This window comes from Brassica rapa, chromosome A10 (genome assembly GCF_000309985.2).
Source record: "Brassica rapa cultivar Chiifu-401-42 chromosome A10, CAAS_Brap_v3.01, whole genome shotgun sequence".
NCBI classification, from domain to species: Eukaryota; Viridiplantae; Streptophyta; class Magnoliopsida; order Brassicales; family Brassicaceae; genus Brassica; species Brassica rapa.
Genome location: NC_024804.2, coordinates 5,756,534 through 5,778,013, shown reverse-complemented (window position 1 = coordinate 5,778,013; position 21,480 = coordinate 5,756,534). Strand labels below are relative to the sequence as shown.

Here is a 21,480-nt window from a genome sequence, read left to right as displayed (position 1 = left end):
CTATTGATTAAAATACAAAACAGAAGAATGGAAAGGGAGGCTACGTTCTGACTATTAGGGTTTGGGTGTTAAAATTGTTAGAAATTAATTAAAATGCAAAACAGAACAATGGAAAGGGAGGCTATGTTCTATGTTCTGACTATTAGGGTTTGGGTGTTAACTTTGTTAGAAAGAAATCGTTTCAAACTATTGCTTCTAGAATAGTTTATGCAAATTTATGCTAACGTTTTTAAATTGAATTTAGAATACCACAATCATACCTTATTGGAAACTAAAAATATAGAATTGAGTTAGACAATGAATGCTTAAGAACCAAGTAAATTTTCTTTAAAATTTGTTGCTGTAAAAAGTTCAATATATAACATTCTGAAAAGGTACATCCTTGGCTTTTTTAAAACGTAGGTGTTGTTTGAGAAGGAGTCTTTCCAGAGAAGAGTTTCAACAAAACATAAGTTATTTAAACAAAAGAAAATTTTAGGACCATTAGATAAAAAAAAACAATTATGACCGTCAGATTGTAACTCTTCCATTTTTTCAAAAAATACATGAATTATGAAAAGGTATGTCTCTTACTATTAAAGAGATGTGTCATTTCAAATAAATAACTGTTTAGAGCAAGAGTATTTTAATAATGAAAAAAATATGATTGTGGCTCTTAAAAAAGTTGCGTTGTTTAAAATAGATGACTATTAAAAGAAGAGTTGCCAAAAACATTGATGACATCATTATTCATATCAAGAGTGTTTTATGTCCATTAGATCATAAAATAAAGTGAATTCTGACCATTGGATCAGATTTTTTTTTCTTATAAAAAAAGATGAAGTTATAGGAGAACAAAAACAGGTTTGCTATTATATATAGATATATTAAAAAACATAAGGAACTTATATGATTACAATTAATAAAAAGAACCAATAAAAAATTTTGTAGTGTGGTGAACAACAAATAAACTTAAAAAATTACACATAATAAAACCATATGTATAATATGTGCAAAATAAAATTTGGAAATATAACGTTTTATAACCCGTATAAGATAAATTCATTTTATGTGTCGATTAATCCAATAAATTATATGTGTTTGTTTTATCTTATACAATCTATAATAATACATATAAGATAAATTTTATTATTATAAACATATCATTATTATTATAGCTGTGAGGTCAAATGAATCTTGGTGAAACGAAAGTGTACTATCTAAATGCAACACCTAGAAAGCATTTCTTATGCAAATGTTATTCAAACCACTTTTATGTAAAATTATTTACTTTCTCTAGAGAATTAACTGTTAGTCTAAAGTTTATCCACATTCATTAGAAAACTATTAAGTAAGCAATGACATGATGTTAGGTGCTGACACGTAATTAAGTCTATATTGTAAATAATACAAAATTGAGCTTACAACTTTTTAAAAGATCCTCAAATAATATATAGGGAATTGTGTAATCTTAGAATCTATCTAGAAAGCATGGAATCGTCAGTGGTTGTGCACTTCTCACTCTGGAAGCGGAGTCAAAAGCGAAAGCACTCGGAATCGCATAAAATCAACTTGGAATCGTGATTCCAAGATTAATGTGGTTGGAAGGGTGACAGAAGCTCACGAATCTAAAGTGGAAGCGTTGATGGCTTAGATCGGAAGCGTTATGGTGGTCGTATCATAAACACAATGGATAATTAGAGAAGATGGTGCTTGAAAAATATGATATTATAAACATCAGATGCGTTAGGGTGGTCCCTCCACTTTATAAACATAACATTTTTTTTCTATAAACATAACAAGTAAAACTTAAATTCATAAAAAAATAAGAAAAAGTAGATGAGAACAAAAGTCTTAATATTTAACTTGAAAGCAAAGGTAATTTCATCATGTTCTGTTTTCTGAATATTAATCCAATTATTTGTTTGACGTTGTTTGTATTGATTAACTGAGGTGTTCTATTCTGTTTTTAATTCTTAATATATATATATATATATATGTACATATAGCGTAAATAGATAGTGCTATACTTTTTATATTTAATACATATTTTTTGAATTGTGTACTTGATTTTTACTATTAAAATATCTATTTTAATATACTAATATATTTAATATACAATAATATGTGTGTATACGCTTCCAACACGTACCCGCTTTCTAGATATTTTTAAAAAATCGCTTACACGCTTCCAAACGCTTCTGCTTCCGCGAATCCGCTTTCTATTGCCTGTAATATATGAATCTATGTGGATTCGATCCCTAAGTACTACAACTGAACCTCTTATTTGTGAGATTAAGTTTTTCAAGGATTAGTTTGAGCATATAAAATTTGGCGCCATTGTCGGAACTCTTTCTTATTACCATTAGATTTAGTTTAGAATAGAGTCTAGATTTTTATTTTTTGTTTACTAATATTTTTTTCTTCTTTTCCTGCTAACACATGTACTTTTGAAGAAGAATAGGACAACGAGTGTCGATTGACGCTATGACAGCGGAGTCGAGTGATACTATGCCGTATGAATCGAGCGATATTATGCTTATGGATGCGCTCGACACCAATCGGCCGGAAGCAGGTAAGTATACACTTATGAATTTAAATACTGCGAAATTAATCCTAGGAGACCCATAAGGTTGAACATGAACGCAACAAACTAACTCATTAATAAAAAAATGACTGCAATCCTTGATCAAATTAACACAATTTTAAATAATGAGAAGGAACACAAATTTCCATTGCAAGACTACCTAAGTCCTGATACAACCTATTCCAATAGGTCTGCGATCAGAATACTAGAGAACAACACAAGAAGTTCTGAGCATAATCTCGATTTCCTTGTTCTGGTACGTTAGAATCCTTTCCATGGATTTCCTGCAGAACACCCACATGATCTTATAGAGAAGCTAGAACACATGGTGTGTGACGATTACAATCTCTGCAAGCTCTTCTCATTCTGTCTCAAAGGAGACGCCAGAAGGTGGCTGAATCAGTTACCAACTGAATCCTTGACTTGCTAGAGAGATATTAGAAGCGCTTTCATTAACAACGTTTTCGATGAAGCAAGATAGTGGGAGGCGAGAAACAAAATTCTACATTTTCTCAAGGTCTTTAAAAATGCTTGGGAGAGGTTTAAAAATTACCAGCTTGAATTCCATCACCATGGTCACTCTGAACTTTAACTAATCAACATATTCAACAGAGGTCTTAACCTAAATAATCAGACCACACTTGACACAACCAGCGAAGGGAACTTCAATACCAAGAAGGATTATGTTACACAAGTGAAGCAATTCATTTATTATCAACACATTTATTAGAGAAGATAGTGACGGAATTGTTAATTTACATATACATAAAATTTTAATATTGATAATTTAATTATTTTTAACATATTTATGTATTTACATATCAGTAATAGCATATATACATAACTTTATTCGAATATTTGATCGAAATATATTTATAAAGTGAAAAGAAGGATTATGTATTTATATATGATTTATTATTTAAAACGTAATGATAAGTAAATACAGTTCGGATGGCCCCAAAAGTTGAACTTCAAGTTTAATGTGTTTAGACCTTTTAGGAAGACATTGTCTTGGGTTTGAGGATTGTTTGGAGAACAAAAAAATCCTCAAAATTTGGGTTTGAGGGTCTGTTGGATATGCACTTACAATTGATGATGAGAAATCATAGAAATGTAACAATCAAACATTGACTCACTCATATTAATTCCCAACACATCCCCTATATATTAATCCTGACGCATTATAACATGTTTTTGTAGCCACGTGTCATCACTACTAGAATGATTCTTAGAATCCTTAGAAAAATAAATTGATCCAAATAAATATATATTATACTTTTTATTAAACTAAATATCAAAATAATTAGTAATGTACAAAAATTATTATTTATTTCCTTAAATAAAAACTACAGAATTACCTAATATGATTAACATATATATGACAATTAATGATAATGAATAATACATATTTGATAACAATTTTTGTATCATTTTTTGTTTAATTTTATATTATGAAAAGAAATTAAACAATCACATTAAGCATATAATAAAAATTATATATTTTCTTATATACTATATTTTGAATTTTTTAAAACGACTATAAATTACGAAAAACGGTAAAAGTTCCACATAGAAAATTTTGTGATCAATGATTTAATTTTTTTTTGTTCAAGCAAGATACAAATGATCATAAAGTGTATGAATATGAAGTCTCATTAATAGATATTCATATTATATATACATATATATTAATATCATTTAAATTAAAATATATAATAAATAAAATATATTAATATATTAGTTTCAAAATTTGTATTGAAAAATCTCACATTAAAAGTTTCGTGATTAACGGTTTAAATTTTGTTACATCAAATATACAAATGTTAATAAACTCATATGAGTAGGAAGTGTCAATGATAAATATTTATATTAAAACATACTATATATATATATCTATGTAAATATCACTAAATTTTAATTATATACCATATAAAGTAAATAAAATGATTTTTTGATTTATTATGAAAAACATGATTGTAAATTAAGAAAAGGTATTGGTTTTGATTTATGTGTTTATTCTAATGTATATACTTTTATTTATACAAATTAGTTTTTAAATATGTGGTTTCTAATATGTTATTTGATACTGAAAATCTCAGAAATACACTTCTTCAAATCGAAGTGATTTTTAATATTGGAAGTACCATATATATTATTTCATCCAGAATAAATAATCTAGTCTTGATATTTCTTCATAAAAATACTTTAATGAAATATAGAAGTGATTTTTAATATTGTAAGCACTATATATATATATTATTTCATTCAGATTAAATAATTTAGTCTTGATATTTCTTCATAATTTTTTTTAATGAAATATCATAACAAGATTCTAATCACCTTCTTTTGAGTTTGTTCGAAGAATGAGAGATTTGATCATCTGTCTAATATTTTTTTCTACATAATACTTTATTTAGCTATTATAATTGTATGAATGAGAGATTTGAACTACTTATTATAAGTTTTTTTTAATTTATATAATATAAAATAAATGATAATAGTCATTGAGTGATTTCTTACTTGAAAATAAAATAATAAATATTTTAACTTTGTGAAAATAATTTTAAAATATAATTAATATAATATATTTATGTTTAATTACAAATTTGAACTAGTTAATCATAATAGCTGAACTATATTATTAAATGAAAAATAATAAAATTTATTTATTAAATATTTGATGTGATAAATAATATCACATTAAATTTGGTGTAACACTATTCACGTTACACTATTTGGTAGGAGAATATCATTTTTGGTATTTTTCTAAATAAAATTATAACAGATTTAATGTTTTAGCGTTCGATTAGAGTTGCTATAGTGTGGTGGGGTGTTACGTTGTATTGCAAGGAAAATTAAATATGAAATAAAAAAAAACGGCCACCAAAATGATGACTTGGTAAACACCACAATTCTCTGAGATAAAATAAATACTACTATTAAATATGCTGATACATCCCACCGACAGTGTATAGAGTTAGGGGATATGTCTTTGTCGTTCACCCAACATTTAGCCAATTGCTTTGTTAGTAAACAAAGTATATTACACTTAAATATATTTCTTAAAACGGTGAATAAAATATGTATATTCATTTTTGTTCAATGGCGGAACAAATAGTATTAACTACATAATATTTGCCAAATGTGATTACTGCACTCAGTGACATATTTAAAACAGGGAATCATAAAAGAACAACAACATATTGTGGATTATTATTTGAAAGCCTTTGAGTTTTGATGATTTCACCATCTCGTATTTAACTTATATATGTATATGTAATTAATTAAACGGAAACTATAGTTGAGAATCATAAATGAGAAATGTAGTTTTCTGATAAATTACATAGAATATGCTTTGGTTGTCATTAACACTCAAATTTTGCTTTTTCCTGTCATCAAGTTATCTTTCACAAATTTAATTTAATTACCAAATTATACGAGTTGGCAAGAAAGCTCAATCATGGTTCAGTGCAGCTGTAACGTAACATGATGAAGATATAAACCGACAGCCAAAATAATAATAATAAAATAATAATGGAAGTGAGAAAAAGAATCGAAACCACAAAGCAAATTAGTCCATTATTATTGACTAGCTTAGCTCACATTTCCTCCTCCTCTCAAAGTACAAAAACAAACCTCATTCACACTCTTAGATCTGATCTTCTTCTTCTCTTCTAAACCATGTACGGCCGAGATCCCTGGGGAGGTCCACTGGAGATCAACGCCACGGATTCCGCCACCGACGACGATCGTAGCCGGAATCTGAATGATGTCGACCGCGCGGCTCTGTCTCGGCCACTCGACGAAACGCAGCAGAGCTGGCTTCTTGGTCCGACTGAGCAGAAGAAGAAGAAGTACGTCGATCTCGGATGTATAATCGTCAGCCGCAAGATCTTCGTCTGGACCGTCGGTATAGTTGTCGCCGCCGCTTTACTCGCCGGATTCATCACATTGATCGTCAAAACTGTGCCGCGTCACCACAACAAGAATCCAGCGCCGGATAATTACACAATCGCTCTTCACAAAGCCCTCAAGTTTTTCAATGCTCAGAAGTGTAAGTCCTAGTAGTAGCTCTGATATGTAAAAATCTTAAGGAAATGATTAATTATTTTTTTTTCAATCTGCAGCTGGAAAGTTGCCGAGGCACAATAACGTGTCATGGAGAGGTAGTTCTGGTCTTCAAGATGGGAAAGGTGATTCAGGAAGCTTCTATAAAGATTTGGTTGGAGGCTATTACGATGCTGGAGATACTATCAAGTTCAATTTCCCCATGGCTTATGCTATGACCATGTTGAGCTGGAGTGTGATTGAATACAGTGCTAAATACGAAGCTGCAGGAGAGCTTGCCCATGTTAGGGAGCTCATTAAATGGGGAACTGATTACTTTCTCAAGACCTTTAACAGTACTGCTGATTCCATCGATGATCTTGTTTCACAGGTAAAACTTGCTTTCCTTTCCTTTCCTAGGCTAGGGATAATTAATATCTTTAGCTTTCTTTTGAGTTGTTTTGTTTTGTTTTGTTTCCTCATTTAAACTCTTAAGGTCGGAGCTGGAAACACTGACGACGGAAGTACGGATCCTAATGACCATTACTGCTGGATGCGACCTGAAGACATGGACTACAAAAGGCCTGTGACTACCTGTAATGGTGGATGTTCGGATCTCGCTGCAGAGATGGCAGCTGCTCTCGCTTCAGCATCCATTGTGTTCAAAGACAACAGAGAGTATTCTAAGAAGCTCGTACATGGTGCTAAGACTGTGTATCAGTTTGGAAGAACTCGGAGAGGCAGATACAGTGCAGGCACTGCGGAGTCGGCCAAGTTTTACAATTCAAGCATGTATTGGGATGAGTTTATTTGGGGTGGTGCTTGGTTATACTATGCCACAGGAAACGTAACTTATCTCGATCTAATCACAAAGCCAACTATGGCTAAGCATGCGGGTGCCTTCTGGGGTGGGCCTTACTATGGTGTATTTAGCTGGGACAACAAGCTTGCTGGTGCTCAGGTCAGCCCACAAATCAACTTCTTGTGTTTATGTTTCCGTTATGTTGTTGATCTCCTCTTTAACGCTTGTAAACCCCCTGTGCTTTTCAGTTGCTGCTGAGCCGGTTAAGGTTGTTTTTGAGTCCTGGATACCCATATGAAGAAATTCTAAGGACATTCCATAATCAGACAAGCATAGTCATGTGCTCATACTTGCCGTATTTCAACAAATTTAACAGAACCAGGGGTGAGTTATATATATATATATATGCTAGTCTTTGGCTTTAAGGCAGCTTTGAATGTTGAGCCAGTTCTTGATCTGGATATTAAACAAATGTAAATTTCTGGTTATATGTGCAGGAGGTTTGATAGAGTTGAATCATGGAGATCCACAGCCCCTCCAGTATGCTGCAAATGCAGCTTTCTTAGCTACGTTGTACAGCGATTATCTGGATGCTGCCGATACTCCTGGATGGTACTGTGGACCTAATTTCTATTCAACCAGTGTCCTACGAGATTTTTCGAGATCTCAGGTATTGCGTCTCTCTCTCTTTATACACTAGTAATGGGAAATATCATGTTTGTCACTTGAAAAACTATTATCAACACTGCTTTTGTCGAGTTGTTGACACATTGGTTTACATAATTACTTTCGAGTACTAAAATTTTAGATTTGATCGTAAAGGAAATCGTAGACACATAGTTGATGTGTAGTCATTAATGCAGATCTTAGATTTGATGATTTATTTTTCGTGGTAAAAATCAGATTTGAGCTTAACTCAGCCTACCTGTGTTACTGCAGATTGACTACATACTCGGTAAAAACCCTCGCAAAATGAGCTATCTCGTGGGGTTTGGCCCAAAATACCCGAAACACGTGCATCACAGAGGAGCTTCGATTCCCAAAAACAAAGTGAAATACAACTGCAAAGGAGGATGGAAATGGAGAGACAGCAAGAAACCGAACCCAAACACGATTGAAGGAGCCATGGTTGCTGGTCCTGACAAGCGCGATGGTTTCCGCGATGTACGGACTAACTACAACTACACTGAACCGACTCTTGCAGGAAATGCTGGTCTGGTCGCAGCTCTCGTAGCATTGTCGGGTGAAGAGGAGGCATCTGGTACTATAGACAAAAACACTATATTCTCAGCGGTTCCTCCATTGTTCCCTACTCCCCCGCCTCCACCAGCACCATGGAGACCTTGAGAAACCTAAAACCTGTGTGATATGTTACTAGACCTGAAGATTAATGTGGTGCCCGCTAAACACACAATTCAACCATAATCAACTACTAAGGATTTCATTTGCCTTTTGCTGGATATAAAGTTTCTGTGGTTAGCTTACCAAGAGTTTTTTTTTGGGTTGTGCTTTTGTTATTGTGAGATATGACATATATCTACGTTTTACTCTGTATATGTATGATACCACCTTGTATTATTTGAAAAACAATCGAACGAACGTCTTAAACAGTGTTATTATTGGGAGTGTGCGTTAAGCGTTCTCCTTGTAATTTTTGAGGGTTGGTATGCCTGAAGTTTGTAACGAGAAATATAGGGGATAAACTACCAAGAGTGACATGGGAAGAGAACAATTGTCACTCAGAAAAGTATTTCATTTCCTAATGATGCATTAGGTTCCAATAAAGAAAAAAGACGTTGTGAATGAATAACATCGAGTCAGTTCGATGTAACTTAACATATGGTATAAAAGCTAAGATCTACTAAAGGTTTATCAAAACTGATTTCCTTTTCTGTTGATAGTTTAAAAAGTCGTTTTCACTAATTGAACAAAGATAAATCGAGGATGGAACTAATCGGAAGGACAAATATATTTGGATTTTTTAACTGGGTAAGGAATTAATTGTCAATAAGAGACCGAAAGCTTGATAGGATAGATCCAAAACCAGAAATTCTACTATGGATTCGAAAAATGGGTAAACAAAGACCTAGAAGATGATTATAAAATAGAAGGATCACTTCGAAAGTCTGAGTTCGTAAGCGTCATTCTTTCCTAGGTTATTGACAGATCAGTAAGATTGAGGTAAATAGGTTTATTGATTGAGAATAAAGCTTGTTGTAAGGCTACAATATATAGTAAAATCAAAGGGAATATTAAGTATAGAAATCTGGAAATACGGAAACTTGGCAATGAAATCTTGAAAAAAGTTCGATGTTGCTTGCTGAGGGTACCATCTTCTTTTCATGAATCAGCTCAGGTACTTTGCTAGTTACCAAGTTATCAAGTCAATGAAGCAGCATTGGAGTTGAGTGTGGCAGGTTTGGGTTCAACTTCTGTTTCTTCAGTGTTTGGTCGATAGCTGGTGAAGAATTTTTGCAGGAAAGTAGGGTATGTGAACCAGTGGTGGTTATTGAGGTATGGTTATTGAGGTATGATGGTATTGTCAATCTCATGTGAGTGAAGCAGTATAATTTACAGTTCTTGAAAGAGTTGCTTATTTAAAATACTTCCGGCGATGTTTTTGGAGCTGTTCGGAGTTCTTCCCCTGAAGACATGTTTCAGACTCTGAAATTTGAACTACATTCGCAGTACACCCAGTACTAGATCACTACATCCCAATGGTAGTGTTCTTATTTCGGTTTTGAACTCATAAACATGCATCTTTCATGTGAAATTACTGCATATATACTGGGTTATCAAGACACCACTTTCTGCAACAACTGACACTGGTTTGATTGACGTTAGATAGCAACCCAATCTTTTAGCGATTTGAAGATCGAGAAAGTTTATATGTGTTGCAAGGGTAGATTAATATGTGCAGTTTCCGCTTTCCGTTAACCCATTAGACGAACGGGAAACCATTTAACGTGTATATAGAGATAGTAGGGACCTTGACATCTTGATCGCTGATGGTTGTTTCTCGTATTTGTTCTTATAGTGTGACTTCTTCATCAAATTCTGTCTGATCAGCTTCCATAAACAAGAACTCAGAACGCCGGTGCTTAAGCTAATGACAAGGCGTGAATGGTTCTTCGCAAAACTTACATAAACCCTTACGTTTTCGTTCCTGCATCTCTTTGGATGTGAGGCATTTTTTATTTGTACTTGGGAGGAGGAGTTTTGTGTTAGGTGTTGCTGGTGTGTTTGTAGCGTGTTGAGTTTTGTATGGAGGCGATGAATTTTGCTCCTAGTAGGGGTTGAAAGAAGAGCAATGGCTTTGTTGAAATATGATGAAGAGAGAGCTTGTGAAGTTTAGCAATTCGTGCTGCTGTAGGGACAGTAGTCACGTTGAATTGTCGAACATGGAGGGTGAGGTGTTGGTTCATGTTGGTTAAGAAGTTGCTTAGCGCGTGTTCCAGAGGAAGTGTAATCCTTGTGATAGCGCGATCGAACTTTTGTATATAGATGTCAATGGAATCGTTAGCTTGTTTCAGACTAATTAAATCCGAGAGAGGTTTGTCACAAAGCTCGCTGAAGCATTCAGATATGGCGGTGACATATTCTTGCCATAGCGGAAATATGTTGTAGCGATTTTCAATGTAGGCGTGATGCCATTGAAGAGCTTTTCCTATCATATGAAGAGAGGCGAGACGAACCTTCAATTATGGTGGACTACTATCAATAGAGAAGAACTGTTCGCAACGGTAAATCCATTCTCGAAGTACTTAGCCATCAAACATCGGAAATCCTATCTTTGTTAGCCATGAAAAAGTGTTATGGAGAGGTAGCTAGGGTTCGATCGAGATTTATTTGACTTATTTTTCCGTACTCTGCTTCTGAGGGTGCGATCTAGTGGGTCTAGTTCATTAGATGTTTCTGCAGATGGTAGACCGGAAGATCCTTCATGTTGCATGGCAGGTGGTGGTGTATTAGTAAAATATTTTTCCATCATCGCTTTAAGCTCATCGATTTCTCCTCCTAATTCTTTTCGAATTCCTTCGGTTTGCTGTGTTTGTGATGGATATAGATCCTCGATTTGTTTGTTCATCTCGTTTATCATGGTGGTTTTTCTGGTGTCCATAGCTCGGTCCTAAAAGATTGATATGCTCTTATACCACTGAGACACGAAACTTGAAAAGAAATATCCCAAACTAGAAATCCTACTGATATACCATGGATTTTAACACTTTTATGCCATGGGTATATGATTGTTTTATAGTCTATTATTTGAGTTTGGGTATGTTTTATATTGTTTTCAAGTTTAGTTACTTTTTAGAGAACTTTGATGATTCTAGGGCCTCTTGAGGTGCAGAACTGCACATATATGTCAGAAGTTTAGATATGTATGGAGAGCTTCCCACAGTGAGATTTAGCCCATATTTTGATAGAAAATAGATCTTTGAGTTAGCTTTTCAAAGCCACGAGATTAAGGTCAATCAGTATCCTATAGCAGATGTTATTCTCGTTTTACTGAAGAGTTGTTTGTCTGCCTTGCGAGAGCAAGCTGTCGAAGATATGAAGGAATGTCGATCGACGACACAGCCTTCGTGTCGATCGACGGTGATGCCAGAAGACAGTCCGAGCCTATTTCATGATCGACTTAAGCCCAGAAGTGATCAAAATTACTAGAAAGCCTTTGAATGACCTAAAATCCTATTTATGTGTTTTCTTAGCCATTGTTGACGGTTACGCTTTATTTTATTCATATTAGTTAGGTTAGGAGAGAAAGGAAGAAATTCTTACGAGTCCTCCTGGAACTCCTTTAGTTTTGGCTTTGATTTTTATATTGATTTCTAGTTTTATATCTATTCACCTAAGATCCATATGTTAGATCTAGGTTTTCTAGGGTTTTGATGTTCTTCTTAGATAGAGAATTTCTAGGGTGATAATTGAATCCTTCAATGAATTGAACTTATTACATGTGTTCTAGAGTAGCTAACTAGAACTCTGATCTTAGGATTATAGACAACTATGACAGTATGTTCCTTACCTGATAATAATTCTGTTGAGCTAGGTTACTGATTGAGATATTGATGAAGAGATCACTATGGAAGATTTCTTAGAGCTAGAGGATTTCTTGAAGCTAGAGGATGAAGCATAAACAGAGGATTTGAATTAGGACTCGTAGATAAAGCTTGATGTGCAATCATCACTCTTCGGGAAAATATTTGGAAACTTCCCCAAAGGCTTGCATCGATCGACACGACCCACCTGATATTGTTCGACACCACCCACCTGACACCGATCGCCACCATAGATCTGATATCGATCGACAACTATTGTTGGATGAACCGCCAGGATACACAGTTGAGCTGAAACCAGTTGAGGAGAGAATGCACAAGTCTGAGGCCTCACATCTTGCTGTCCGGGAACATCTTAGACCACCTGTCTGCGCAGAGGAAGCTACTGGGTTTCACAAAAGATTGAAGATGATACATGACCCTATGAAGCTTGTGGTTCCCTGCACTATTTTTGAAGTTGAATCGCCTAGTCCAGCTGACATAAGTATGCATCTAGATCTTGACACTGGGATAGTAGACGATCGATCCTGTACATGCAGATGTTTCTCAGGAAAAATAAGTTCTAGAAGATGATGATGAGAAAGGTATTTGCGGTACCAGTATCGATCAACACTACCACTTCATTGTCGACCGACACCCGTCGGTTTTCTCAGCAAACAGAGACAAAAACAGACAAGTCTGGGGAAAAGAAGAGAAAGAATTGGAAGAAGAAAAAAATGACCAGAAGCGGTCTTCAGTTATCATTGATTCCTCACTTCTCTGATTGTGTCATCTATTCAAACATGTTGGAAGCACAAGAATTAATGCCTTGGCTCTACAAAAAGACCTATCAAGCATGTCAAGAAGGGATCTTCTAGCAGAACAGTATATGAGGATGAAGTAATGATCATTGGGAGTTTAGCAGGGGTCAACCACATAACCGTTGTGAAGATGGAACTACCTTATGTCATTAAAGGGAAGAAGTCGAAGGCTACATGAATTACCACCAGGTTTGCAAAGCAATCCCTTGATAGTTCATGTCCTCATGCTAGTTTTTCGAAGGTTTTAACAAACCTACACGTCAAATTGTTTGCTCAAGACAAAGTCCCTTTCTTGGGATCTTTCCAATGGGGTCCAAAGCGTCCATTGTGTTCTTTTCAGGGTAATTGTAAAACATCACCATTCTTTTAGTAGTTCGAATGTTCTGTCTAAGCCTTTGTCTTCTTGTTGTAGGTCATGCATCAGCTCTATTACTTTAGAGAGGGGATGAGTGTTGAGTTCCAGGCTGCCGGCCATGAAGAAATGGATGTGTTGAACTATTAGTTGTTGGAAAAGAAAGACAAGTGTCTTGCCAAAGTGAAGGAGATTCGTGATCTCAAGCAGATGATCAAAACTCATTATAACACTGAAATCATGGCGGTTATGGAGGCGCCATGTTAAGGCGGGAGAAGGAAGATTTGGAAGAGGAGATTGCCGGTCTAAAATCGGTAGCTGAAACGTTTTTCAATAAGATGGTTATGGCGGTTAATGGTGTCAACGATATTATAGAACTTTTAAAATTTTGATTAAGTGTTTTAGTAGGCACTGAGTAGGGCTGGGCATCATTACTCGATACTCGCCTTATACTCGTGACTTGACCCGTATTCGCCTTGAAAAACCGAGTACTTGCCGTTAGCAAGAGAAGTAATAAGTCAAAAAAATTTACTACTTGCAAGGACAAGGCAAGTATCAAATATCGTTTTATTTTTTGGTACTTGCCTCGTTACTCGTTACTTATTACTCGTTCTATAAAATACTTGTTACTTGCAAAAAAATTTTGGAACATTGAAATAAAATGGAGGAACAAAATAGAAGAACATTGAGTTTGATATGGTCTTTCAATATTTTGAACGCTTATTTTCATTTTTGTCTATTTATTTGAAAATTTGTGTAACTTTTGGAAATTAAAAATTTAGAATATGTATTTTTTTTTGTATGTAATCAAGAGACAATTACTTGGTTTAGCAAGTAACAAGGCAAGGCAAATTACTTGCAAGTATCAATTTTTTTCCAAGTACTTGTTAAAACAAATACTTGTTTCAAGCAAGTCAAATATCAAGTCGTAAAAAAAATTACTCGGACAAGACAAGTCAAATAGCAAGTAACCAAGAATTGGCAAGTACTTACCTTGCCTTGTGCCCACCCCTAGCACTGAGTCCCTTTTGTTTACAATTTACTAATTTAATGTTTTTTAACACTGACTATATTATAGCAATCGCTCATGGAAGGCTGTGAGCGATGTCTATCCGAGAAGAAAAAAACTCAAGCAAAAAAAAATATGTCGAGACAAGAGCGAGGTTCTTGGACAGGTGATCGTGCACTCTTTAGTATCAGATTCAGTGATATTTCAACTCTTCTTTTGTGATAAAAACAAGAAATTAAAGTAAAGCTTCGGAGGTATAAAGTTGGCTACATACACCTCTACATTATTCTCCATAATAAGTTAGTGGGTATAATCATAAAGCTTCTTTATCTAAAGGAAACATATCTATTCTCCCTTTCTTCAATTATATTTATTTAAAAATCTATCTTTTTCGTAAAATCCATCTATCTGATTCTGATCGTATACAGAAAAACTTGAACCCGTCTTTCGTTTTTATAAGGTCGCATTAATTTCAGTCCTTCAACTCGTAAGCTCTTTTTATTTCCCCTCATTTATCCTCCCAGACCCAAAAGTTCTCTCTTTCTTGCGTCCTAAGTTTGCTCCTGCTGCTTACTTTAGAGCTTTTCCTGAAATGCTTTTCAGACTTTTCCCAGTTTTTGTTCTTCTCATATTTTGCTTCAACAGCAACCAATCATGGGGCTTGATGACTTCCAACCAACAATCACAATTCTTCAAGCTTATGAAAAACTCTCTTTCCAGCGATGCTTTGTCCTCTTGGAATCTTTCTGACGCCGTGACTTCTTACTACTGTAACTTCACGGGCGTAAGGTGCGACGGTCAAGGACTTGTCACCGATCTTGATCTTTCCGGTTTGTCACTCTCCGGGATTTTTCCTGATGGGATTTGCTCTTTCCTCCCAAACCTTCGTGTTCTTCGTCTCTCTCGCAACCATCTGAATAGAAGCAGCAGCTTCCTCAACGACATCCCTGACTGTTCTCTTCTTCAGGAGCTGAACATGAGCTCTCTCTATCTCACAGCCACACTCCCTGATTTCTCACCGATGAAATCTCTGAGAGTCATCGACATGTCTTGGAACCACTTCACCGGTAGCTTCCCACTCTCGATATTCAATCTCACCGATTTACAGTATCTCAATTTCAACGAGAACCCTGAGTTCGATCTCTGGACTCTACCGTATTATGTGTCCAAACTCACGAAGCTCACACACATGCTCCTGATGACGTGTATGCTCCACGGTAACATCCCAAGATCCATTGGGGATATGACTTCCCTTGTTGATCTCGAACTAAGTGGAAATTTCCTCTCCGGCGAGATTCCAAAAGAAATCGGGAATCTTTCCAACCTGAGGCAGCTTGAGTTGTACTATAACTATCACTTAACCGGCAGTATACCTGACGAAATCGGTAATCTCAAAAATCTCACGGACTTGGATATTTCCGTCAGCAAGTTAACCGGAAGAATACCGGAATCAATATGCAGTCTTCCAAAACTCCGAGTGCTTCAGCTTTACAACAACAGCTTAACCGGTGAGATTCCCAAGTCGCTTGGTAACTCAAGAACCTTAAAGATCTTGTCTCTCTACGACAACTACTTGACCGGTGAGCTCCCGCCAAATCTCGGGTCTTCCTCGCCTATGATCGCTCTTGATGTTTCGGAAAATCGCCTCTCTGGTCCACTTCCGAGCCAAGTTTGCAAATCCGGTAAGCTTTTGTACTTTCTTGTACTACAAAACCGGTTCTCTGGCTCGATCCCTGCGACTTATGGGAGGTGCAAGACTCTTATCCGGTTCCGTGTTGCGAGCAACCGCCTCGTGGGAACTATACCCCAAGAAGTCACGTCTCTACCTCATGTCTCCATCATCGACTTGGCTTACAACTTCTTATCGGGTCCAATACCTAATTCCATCGGAAACGCTTGGAATTTGTCAGAGCTGTTTATGCAGGGTAATAAAATCTCCGGTGTTATACCTTCCGAAATATCCCATGCCACAAATCTTGTGAAGCTTGATCTCAGCAACAATCAACTGACTGGTCCAATACCTTCAGAGATTGGAAGACTCCGACGACTAAACTTGCTTGTTCTGCAAGGAAACCACCTTGATTCATCAATCCCTGAGTCGTTCTCGAATCTGAAATCACTCAACGTCCTTGATCTCTCAAGTAATCATCTCACCGGAAGAATCCCTGAAGACCTTTCCGAGTTGCTCCCAACCTCAATCAATTTTTCGAGCAACCAACTATCTGGTCCCATCCCTGCCTCGCTGATAAGAGGAGGTCTTGTGGAAAGCTTTTCAGATAACCCTAATCTCTGTGTTCCACCTAACTCCGGTTCCTCGGATTTGAATTTTAAAATGTGTCAAGTGGCTCCAAGTAAGAAGAAGTTGAGCTCGGTCTGGGCAGTTCTTGTCTCAGTCTTCATTCTCCTCCTCGGAGGCATCATGGTTTACTTGAGACAACGGATGAGTAAAAATAGACCAGTGATAGAACAAGACGAGACCTTAGCATCTTCTTTCTTCTCCTACGACGTCAAGAGTTTCCACCGCATAAATTTCGACCAAAGAGAGATTCTCGAAGCTCTTGTGGACAAGAACATCGTGGGTCACGGTGGTTCGGGTACTGTCTATAGGGTACAGCTTAAATCCGGAGAAGTAGTTGCGGTGAAGAAACTATGGAGCCAAAGCAGCAAAGACTCAGCTTCAGAAGACACATTGCATTTGAACAAGGAGTTGAAAACCGAAGTTGAGACGCTCGGGAGCATTCGCCATAAGAACATCGTCAAGCTCTTCAGCTATTTCTCAAGTTTGGATTGTAGTCTTTTGGTGTATGAGTACATGCCAAATGGTAACTTATGGGACGCTCTTCACAAAGGCTTTGTTCATCTAGAATGGTCTACTCGTCATAAGATCGCAGTTGGTGTCGCTCAGGGATTGGCTTATCTTCACCATGACCTCTCGCCGCCAATCATTCATCGCGACATCAAATCCACAAACATCTTATTAGATGTAAACTATCAGCCTAAAGTCGCAGACTTTGGCATTGCAAAGGTGTTGCAGGCTAGAGGAAAAGATTCAACCACAACCGTTATCGCTGGCACTTACGGTTACTTGGCCCCAGGTGATAGCTAATACCTCTAGAAACCTTATTTCTTGACACTTTGTAATCCTTTTGAAAATAACGGAAACATAAAAATTAGATCACGGCATATTATCGTAACTTGGAGAAAAAACTATTCACAAGAAGTTTTTGATTCATGATAATTAAAAAAAAAACTACTAGAAAATATTCTCTTGTTTATAACTAATATAAACGATGTTTGATACTTGAAATACATTTTTGGTGATGTTAGTGGTGTGAAAAATGTGTTTGAAGAAAGCTATTTTCAGTTGCATCTCTTCTCAACAGTTCCTTAAAATTCAAGTGATCGTGTTTTTTTTTAGTACAAGTTTTTCTTCAGCTTTTTGACGATATGCATTTGCTAATGGCAGAATATGCGTACTCCTCCAAAGCAACGACCAAATGCGACGTGTACAGTTTCGGGGTGATGCTAATGGAGCTTATAACGGGGAAGAAACCTGTAGACTCGTGTTTCGGAGAGAACAAGAACATAGTGAATTGGGTGTCAACAAAGATTGACACAAAAGAAGGATTGATTGAGACACTAGACAAGAGATTATCGGAATCATCAAAAGCCGACATGATCAATGCCTTGCGTGTGGCTATCCGTTGTACGAGCAGAACTCCCACAATCCGCCCCTCCATGAACGAAGTTGTCCAGCTTCTGATTGATGCAGCGCCTCAAGAGGGACTTGACATGGCCTCTAAATCCAGAACCAAGATTAAGGATGCAATATTATCTGATAATCCTACTCAAACGAGACTTTAGTCATGCTTTCTTGATGAAGAGGTGTAGCAACAATTCCTATAACTTCTAAACATACCCAGTATTTATCATAGATAAAATTGCCTATATTATCCTTCTATGTATTTAACAAATATCCTTAAAAGACTTTGGGTTATTTCCTCTTTTGCTTCTCCGATCTGAAATCATTTTAGGCAAGAACACAATGGAATTTCGTCAGAAAAAAAGTTATGGAAGAGCATCAAACAATAACTTAAGAGCTGCTTCAACATAACGCATAGCATCTATATATTTGCATGTAGACCCACCAAAGAATCACAATAATTCACAAGCTCCTTTTGTACTTACTGTGGACTTTAAATTCGTCATTCCTTTATTCATAAGTGAGTGGAACTTCTTTTTCCATTGCATGGCATTTAAGTAGATGCTTGAATTTTATTTCATTTTAACTTTTAAAGGAATTCTTATAATATGTAGGCTATATATTCGTTAGTATGATCCATATATGTACGTATATAATCGACACTTATAATATTTGACTCGATAAGTAACAACCTTATGTTAAACCGATATTAAATTGTGTTTTCACTGTTTAGGATTTTATGCATCTCCCACATCTCTCAATATATAGATTGTATGCATCTACCACATCTCTCTTATTAAATAAGTAACATTCCATTCGACCAACCTATTTTGTAAGCTTTTAAATTAAATTTACCGGTCTATTATAAATTAGGCCAGCTTAATAACCAAAAATACATTACAAAAAAACATTTATTTTCCGACTACCCAATTAGTAGGCAATCAGTCGCAACATTAATGTTTACTACTGAATGTTGGGGTCAAAAACGGTCGTAACGGAATTAACACCCGAAAACCCTCGGAAATCGTATTTCCGAAAAAACGGTAAAATAAAAATATGATTTTCGTAAAAAATAACCAATACGAAGTTTTTACGAAGAAATATCCTTGAAAGTTCAAAATGGACAACTCAAGCTCGATCATTGCGAAACTACTGCACATGCACGCTATCCGGTCGCTACGTAGCGACCGAGCGTCTGTCCCGCTCGGTCTCTACGTAGCGACCGAACTCGGCCAAGCTTGGTTGCTACGTAGCGACCGAGCGTCCGTTCCGCTCGATCGCTACAGAGCGACCGAGCTTGAGCCAAAGCTCGGTCGCTATGTCCCGCTCGGTCGCTATGTAGCGACCGAGCGTCTGTCCCGCTCGGTCGCTACGTAGCGACCGAGCTCGGCCAAGCTCGGTCGCTACGTAGCGACCGAGTGTTCGTCCCGCTCGGTCGCTATGTAGCGACCGGGCTCGAGCCAAAGTTCGGTCGCTGCGTAGCAACCGAGCTCTTCCGAAACGTCGAGACGACACCAGTCCATGCATTCTCGTCTATCTTACAATGCTATCTCCCAAAGACCGTAGCAAAGTCAGTTCATGCTGTCCGACCATTCTGAGACATCAACCAAACTTCGCGGTAAAAACCGCTGAAAGTTCGTTCTTTATCAAAAGAAATCGTAATAAACGTGTCGAGTCGGAAGACGGCCCATAGGGACCTAAGACACGACTCGAGGCCCAAATTGCGATTTCTTAACCAAAACCCGTAAACCGTAGGACGGTTAACGCTTGGACCACAAGGAAAGATAAATGTCAAGTTTCCGCAGATAAATACGGAAGTTTGAAGATAATTGCGAAGATCGGAGAAAAATAGAATATCTTCATTTTATGTTATGATGGCTTAAGGGCAGAAGAGTAAAAGCGTAAACCGACCATGGAGCTAGTATATAAGGAATCCTAGGCGAGGAGCGTGAAAGAGACGATTTTTCAGAGAAAACTTAGCACTTAGAGCATTTAGACAATTTTCCGTTTTTGTTATTTCGAGCTGCGACTCAATTAGGTTTAGCCGTCTTAGGGTTGCTAGAACTAGGAATCTCGCCGACAGCTCTCCAGTCCAGGCTTATACCTTGTTGTAAACGCTCATACGCAGATTCAGAATAAGATCTACTTTGCTCTCTTTTCGATTTCTTATTTTTATCGTTGTTATTCTCGTGTTCTGATTGCTTGACGTGTGGTATTAGTAGATATCCGGATCCTCTGGGAAATTAGGGTTTTCCTAGTTTTCTTATTTAAACGGAAATCGACAATGCGAATTTCGGTTCCCACAGTTTGGCGCTAGAAGGAGGAGGGATACGGATCAATCTAACCCGCAAAAGCCACATCACGCTCAATCAGACATGTCAACTAACGAGGTGAATAAATTGCAGACTCCTCTTAACAGAGGCAGCGGCACCGATCTCCACACTCCAGCAGCAGACGTATCCGCGGCCAACACACCAGCCAACGCCGCGGCACTCGAGGAGTTTAAAAAGATGTTTGCCACCTATGAGAAAAGGTCGGAAGAACAGGATAAGCTCGTGAGTACCTTGACCAAACAGGTTGAAACCTTAACGGCAAGGACTCGAGCAATCTGTCCCCGCGGAACCACCAAAATCCACGAGAAGAGACTCGACTTCGCTACCCCACTCGACAGAGTTGCGCGGGAACGACCTTTGGGTCAAAACCCAAGCGAGAAATCTCCCATCAAAAAGGGGAACCCTGAAAGTCCTCCGCCTCCCGCAAAGGATTCGGAGGATAACGAAGCCGAACGCATTGACCTGGATCCTAGCGATGTCTCCAACGACACCGATGAGGACGTCGACAGACATCCAAGAAGGACTAGAAGTGGATCTGCTCGGGAAATCTCTCCGTTCGACAAACCAAGGACGGAAGAGGAGGAAATTCTCTACTGGAACGAACAGGAAGAGCTAGCTGAAAAGCAAACCGAGCTCACTCACAGCAAACGCCGACAAGCTCGGAAAGCCGCTGGCGAGACGTCGGATATCCGTGATCTTCGCGACTACATCACCAAGACTGCGGCGGAAGTAAGAGCTGTAAAGTCTCAAATCCATCACGCTACTAGCGCTGCGCCCGAGATCGACAGGCTACTGGAAGGGGCTCGTA

At 37.1% G+C, this 21,480-nt stretch overlaps 2 protein-coding genes across 3 annotated transcripts; both read left to right on the top strand.

The window, feature by feature from the left end:
- The first annotated feature begins 6,107 nt into the window (after positions 1-6,107).
- On the top strand, positions 6,108-11,918 carry LOC103848388 (endoglucanase 25). Of its 2 annotated transcripts, none has more exons than XM_033282053.1 (6): positions 6,108-6,620; positions 6,694-7,004; positions 7,110-7,574; positions 7,664-7,799; positions 7,913-8,114; positions 11,908-11,918. In XM_033282053.1, coding segments are annotated over exons 1-6 (1,488 nt in total). In that variant the 5' UTR covers positions 6,108-6,247; the 3' UTR covers positions 11,909-11,918. The 2 variants fall into 2 exon arrangements, with proteins under 2 accessions (XP_033137944.1, XP_009123553.1); XM_009125305.2 differs by lacking the exon at positions 11,908-11,918 and adding an exon at positions 8,355-9,066 and having other exon boundaries at positions 6,248-6,620; positions 7,913-8,085.
- A 1,717-nt stretch (positions 11,919-13,635) lies between these two features.
- Positions 13,636-18,649, top strand: LOC103848387 (receptor protein-tyrosine kinase CEPR1). Its single transcript, XM_009125304.3, has 2 exons — positions 13,636-17,731; positions 18,103-18,649. Exons 1-2 carry the CDS (start codon positions 15,229-15,231, stop codon positions 18,498-18,500), a joined length of 2,901 nt encoding a protein of 966 aa, XP_009123552.1. The 5' UTR covers positions 13,636-15,228; the 3' UTR covers positions 18,501-18,649.
- The last annotated feature ends 2,831 nt before the right edge of the window (positions 18,650-21,480 follow it).